Source organism: Triticum dicoccoides, chromosome 6B, assembly GCF_002162155.2.
Source record: "Triticum dicoccoides isolate Atlit2015 ecotype Zavitan chromosome 6B, WEW_v2.0, whole genome shotgun sequence".
In the NCBI taxonomy this organism is placed as follows: domain Eukaryota; kingdom Viridiplantae; phylum Streptophyta; class Magnoliopsida; order Poales; family Poaceae; genus Triticum; species Triticum dicoccoides.
The window spans coordinates 486024035-486029959 of record NC_041391.1 but is presented as its reverse complement, the minus strand read 5'-3'; the positions used below and the strand labels follow the sequence as shown (position 1 = coordinate 486029959).

General features: G+C 45.6%; 1 protein-coding gene across 1 annotated transcript; it reads left to right on the top strand.

The window, feature by feature from the left end:
* Positions 1 to 3772: 3772 nt before the first annotated feature.
* LOC119326390 (prohibitin-3, mitochondrial-like) lies at positions 3773 to 5028 on the top strand. The gene has a single exon (XM_037600047.1). The coding sequence runs from the start codon at positions 3842 to 3844 to the stop codon at positions 4688 to 4690; it is 849 nt and encodes a 282-aa protein (XP_037455944.1). The 5' UTR covers positions 3773 to 3841; the 3' UTR covers positions 4691 to 5028.
* The last annotated feature ends 897 nt before the right edge of the window (positions 5029 to 5925 follow it).

Sequence of the window (5925 nt, the reverse complement as noted above, 5' to 3'; positions counted from 1 at the left end):
GATTTGGAGAGGAAGGGCGACGGAGGAGCATCACATGGACCACGTCCATCAAAGTAATGCCCGAATAAACCACGGCCTTGAGACGACCCTGGATCACCTTCACCTCCTATTCATTTGCCCTAGCGACATTCTTGTCTGTCCAGTAGAATAGTCTCTTCGATGGTTTAGCCGAGAAGGCTGGGCCTTCCTTGTTGCCAACCACGTAGAACCACTCCTGCTGTCAGAGCTTCATGGTTTCCATAAATGTCCTCTTTGGCCACGTGACCATGGGGATCTTGCTTATCATGGCCCCTCCACAGCCGGTGAGCTTGGAGCTACTACTATGCGTCTTGATGCCGAACACCTTGGGCCACAACCCAAAGTGAGGCTCCATGCAAAGGAAGACTTCACAGATCATGATGAAAGATGCTATATGGAGAATGAAGTTCGAGGCTAGATGATGAAAATCGAGCCCATAATAAAAAAAAGACCTTTGACAAAGGGATGCAGAGGAAACCCTAGAAATCAGATGAGGTGGGAGATGAAGACCACCTGATATCCCGTACAAGGAGCTAGGATGGCGGAGGCCGAACGGACCCCATTTGCAAGAGGGGAGACCGACACTTCTCCGTGTGGGGCGATACCCGCCTGCCGGAGCTCGGTGATGGTGCCAACGGTGACGTTGGATGGAAGCCACCGCCCTCTCTTGCTAGCATCCTCGAGCGCCAGACCAGTCGCGTCTTTCCCCTCTCCAGTCATCTTTTGCTTTGAGGAGGGATGCTGAATGAAGACTGGATCAGAAAATAGATCTCGGAGTGGTGGAGCTTTTGGGAGGCTTTCTGGCAATGAAACTGGGGAATGAAAGCGTGAATGTAATCAATTCACCCCCTTTCCTTTTGTAGGTACGTAAAAAACCAAAGGTTGCCCCACCGCACAGTAAAAAATTGTCAGTTCCTGATACATCATGTAGTATATGCGTGTGGGGATTGAGGCGTTCTTGTTGATGATATCACTAAAAATCCAGAGCACGATCACTTTTTGATAAGACGTGCCAATGAAAACTGCCTTGGGCCATGATATACTTAGCAATAACTGTTGATGAGATGGCTTGACTTGGCTGCTTGATGTGATGTTTGGTTCTCAGGCGAAAAAGCTATCAGGGTTTGACCTAGTGAAAGCTCCTTGTAACAAGCCTTCATGTTTAAGCTAAAAGGATATCTCGGCCTACCAGATGGTAAAGTGTGCCGAGAATGGGGGGAGCTCGTTAAAGAATATCCCTAGTTATTTTGATGTAAAGCACATGGTCGCCATTAGGAAGGCAAAGAAGACCTCAGAGCCAAGCATATCCTCGGAATCGGGAGCCGAGGATGGAACTCTCATACGAAGTCAAAGACTTAAAATTGTAACTTTGCTGGAGACAGATGCCCGATGTCCTCGGCTTGAATACTAGTTCAGAGGCTATTGTTGGTGTCCTAGACTAGGGGTACTTGTCACGTCAGCCCGCCAACAATGGGCCAGGCTGAGGACCACCAATGACTAACAAATGGGCGATGCAGGCCCTGGTCCTCGGCGTAATCAAGATGAGAATCTTCAAAGACTTGGCGTACACTTCAAGACATGTTTAAACTATGGGCATGTTTATCCCTAGATTGTAACCGACCATCTGTAAACCCTAGATACTCCTAATGTCTGTATAAACCATGGGATTTAGTCGGTAGAGGCGTGATAAAAAAGATTTTAGAGCTTAGAACTCTTTCATACGATCTCGAGGTAGATCAAACTATAATTTGTACCCCCCACAATCAATATAGCAAAAGCAGGATGCATGATTTTACCTCCTCGAGAGGGCCCGAACCTGGGTAAACGATGTGTCCCTACTTTCTCTTGTTATCACCTAGCTCATATCACCAAGCCTTGGGACCCCCTACCCGAGATCCGCTGGTTTAGCACCTACAAGGAGCAAGCAAAATTTTTGGCCCCGTTGGCAGGGAGATTTTTCGAAAACAAACAGGTTCCTTCACACATTACTTTCTTGTTACCTATCTTGCTTAGTTACTTTTAACTTTTGCTTGCTATAAAATTAAGAATACCAAAATATCTTTAGTTATTGTTTCTGTTCTTGCTATAATCACGTCTACTTCCTAGAATAATAAGTTGTGTGATTTTACTAGTACCAATGATAATGATTTTGTTAGCACTCCTATTGCCCCTCTCGCCACTAGTGTTGAGTCATATGGTATTAAGCCTGTTTTGTTAAGCCTTCCTATGAAAGATTAGTTGTCCAAAAATTACAACGAGGATGCTAATGATTTTGTTGAACTTTGTGATATGCAAAAATCTAAAGATGTGGACAATGATATTATAAAACTGAAATTATTTTCCTTTTCCTTAAGAGATAACATTGATTCTTGGACTAAAATGTAAGGATGCTTTTATTGGAAGGTACTGTCCTCTAGGTAAAATTATTTTTTGAGAAATCAGATTATGAATTTAAATAAATTGATCAAGAACATGTTGCCCAAGCTTGGGAAAGGATGAAAACTATGCCAAAGAATTGTCCTACTCATGAGTTAAATATTTGGATGGTAGTACAAACTTTCTATGCAAGACTAAATTTTATGTCTAGGAACCTTATGTACTCAGCTGCAGGTGGCACCTTCATGGGGATAACTCTTGGAGAGGCAACTAAACTTCTCAACAATATGACCGTAAACTATTCTTAGTGGCACACCGAGCGAGCTCCAACTGGTAGGAATGTAAATTATGTCAAGGAAATCTCCTCGCTTAATGAAAAATTTGATACTATTTTGTCCTTGCTTGCTACTAAACAAACTTATGTGGATTTCATTGACGAAAATATTAATAGACACCCGAAGAGGCGCCGCTTACATCTTAGGGAGAGAGAAGAAATGGCACATCCTTAGACCTCTTCTAATGCACCGGTGCTTAAACGAGGTGCTAAGCACATTAAATAGTTTAGCAACTAAGGTCCCCAATGCATAGGTTTTTAACTTGTTGTAGCTAAGCATCCTTAATTTAATGATTTAGCAACTAACGTTTTACATGCATTGGTGGGCTTCTTTCATTTAAGTGTTTTTCCTAGGTTCACGCGCTTGGCATTGTTTCTTCCTCGGGTCATCATGCCCATCTCTCTCATCTTAATTACCTTGGCACATCAGATTTTTCACCTACAGGGCAGCCTTAGCACATGTACAAGGTGAAGCACTGGGAGGGGCCTTATGGAGCCTAAGTGTCTGTTCGGGTTGTACACTTTAACGACGGTTCATTAATGAGTAAAAGTCACGCGCTAATTTATTCCCAAGAAATACCGCCTAATCTTTTATTAGAGTATTTTATCTGATTATGCTCAATTTTAAAAATTGATCAATGTGTATATGTGTTGTATAGACAATATGAAATTACGAATGTTACAAAAATGATAAATACCACACTTTCCATCCAAACAAGAAATGGAGTTATTGCTCCCCTTAGATTCCAAGTGCTAAATACATATCAAGCCAAACACTAGAAAATGACATTGAACCTCAATATCAGTATCTTGAGATATTTGACATTTAAGCCAATCCAATGGCAAGACCATTTTTCTCTTAAGCAATCCAGTGGCAAGACCTTTTTTGAAGATGAAATGGCAAGACCTCGAATGTCTACGTTCAAACAGAGCAATCCACCCACTCCACCGCACACAACAGGCCAATCAGGCCCATCCACTTGCACAGCCCGCACTATGCTTCTTCTTCTATATCACGAAATGGTACAGCGTTAAAGGCACCAGATCCCACGGCGCAGAACTCCCCCAAACCCCGAGACCCCAACCAAAATCCACCCCCGAACTAGGTCATCCATGGCTGGCGGCGGGCAAGCAGCGGTCTCGTTCCTGACGAAGGTCGCAAAGGTGGCTGCCGGGTTGGGCTTGACGGCATCTGCCGTCTCCACGTCCCTCTACACGGTGGACGGCGGCCAACGGGCGGTCATCTTCGACCGCTTCCAGGGCGTTCTCCCGGAGGTCGTCTCGGAGGGCACCCACTTCCTCGTCCCCTGGCTCCAGAAGCCCTTCCTCTTCGACATCCGCACGCGCCCGCACAGCTTCTCCTCCACCTCCGGAACCAAGGATCTGCAGATGGTCAGCCTCACGCTCCGCGTCCTCGCCCGCCCCGATGTGGAACGCCTTCCTGAAATCTTCACCAACCTCGGCCTCGACTATGACGACAAGGTGCTCCCCTCCATCGGCAACGAGGTGCTCAAGGCCGTCGTCGCCCAGTTCAACGCAGACCAGCTCCTCACCGATCGTCCCCACGTCTCTGCCCTCGTCCGTGAAGCCCTCGTCCGCCGCGCCGGCGAGTTCAACATCGTGCTCGATGACGTCGCCATCACCCACCTCGCCTACGGGAACGACTTCGCCCAGGCCGTTGAGAAGAAGCAGGTCGCACAGCAGGAGGCTGAGCGCTCCAGGTTCCTCGTTGTGCGTGCAGAGCAGGAGAGGCGTGCTGCTATTGTTCGCGCGGAGGGAGAGAGTGACTCCGCACGGCTCATCTCAGATGCCACCGCTCTTGTAGGCAATGGCCTGATCGAGCTCAGGAGGATCGAGGCTGCTAAGGAGATAGCTGGGGTGATTGCGCGCTCAACCAATGTTTCCTACATCCCTTCCGGCAACAACGGCCAGATGCTGCTTGGGCTCAGCAGTGCCCGCTGAATGAATTGCCACTTATCTTCCAGTTATCCTTCACTTAGATTACAATACTTGAATAAGTTCAGATGCTTCGACATCGGAAAGGTGTGCCTACTCCCAGATGTGCCCACTCCCATTATCTGGTCCATCGAATTGTTGAGAGATTCGTGCACCCGTCTGACTGTGAGCAGTGTTTTTCCAGCAACGCTGCGGGCAGCTCAGATCATTATCCTAAAAAGTACTAGTTCATGTTCTCCTTCGACATAGTTATGATTTTAGGATTTTATCGGAGAATGGAGACTTTTATAATTGTGCTACTCATCAATTTCCAGTTATGGAAGAGTCATTGAACAATTGTTGTATTTTGGTTGCCAACCTATGCTATATCTGTGCTTATTATTGCAGGGATATGGTCCTCTATGGTTATTGCTCAAGAGGCAACTTGGTTTTTGAATTATTGGTTTCATTTGTTGCCTTTTCTGATTAAAGTTCTAAGTTGCTTTGTTCTTGCATAAACGCGCAGCGAAAATATTGCACTCGTTTTGTAAATAGGGTGAGCAAGCATGGGCTGCATTTGCCAACGAGTGCTGCTACACACACGACGGTTGTGGACGATCTCCGCACGATGAAGCATATCAATCCGTCCATGCGTCGATTCAAAGTGAACCTACACTGTTAAATACTCCATCGTGCGCAGTTCGTCCGGCTATTGTCGTCCACACAGCAGTTTCGTTTGCCAACACTACATCTACTTGCAGTTAATCTTTTCCCGATTTTCATTTTACTACTAGTGTAGTACTAGAACTAGCTATTTGCATGTGTGTTGCAACGGGGACATAAATATTCTAGTAGTTTAACATCAATCATATCCGATGTATACCTTACGCTCATTGTATTCTAAATTTTGATAAGATTTAATTTGATTCGAATACGGGTGGTGGAAGTCAATGAAAGTTTTCATTTAGTCGAGGTTTTCGTAAGTGATTTGGGTATGGGCAGGGAAGGCAAAGAAACTTACGATATTGTTAAGAATCGATTTTATTAGAATTGATTGAGTTAATGAATAAGTCCGCCTATGTTTTCTCAACATAGCCGGTCCCAAGCCCGGGTAAAGGAGGAGGGTTGTACTAGGCTTGGCGAGCCAACGTAAAAACTCAGCCACTCTTATGAAGATGAAACCCAAAAGATATCCATTGTGGTGTAACCTTCTCAATGGCGTGCCACATCGGAACCCGTGTGTGGTGTCAAATGGGCAAGGG

Bases quoted from the DNA above. Each gene is read 5' to 3' on its own strand.
- LOC119326390 (XM_037600047.1), top strand. From the start codon at position 3,842: ATGGCTGGCGGCGGGCAAGCAGCGGTCTCGTTCCTGACGAAGGTCGCA.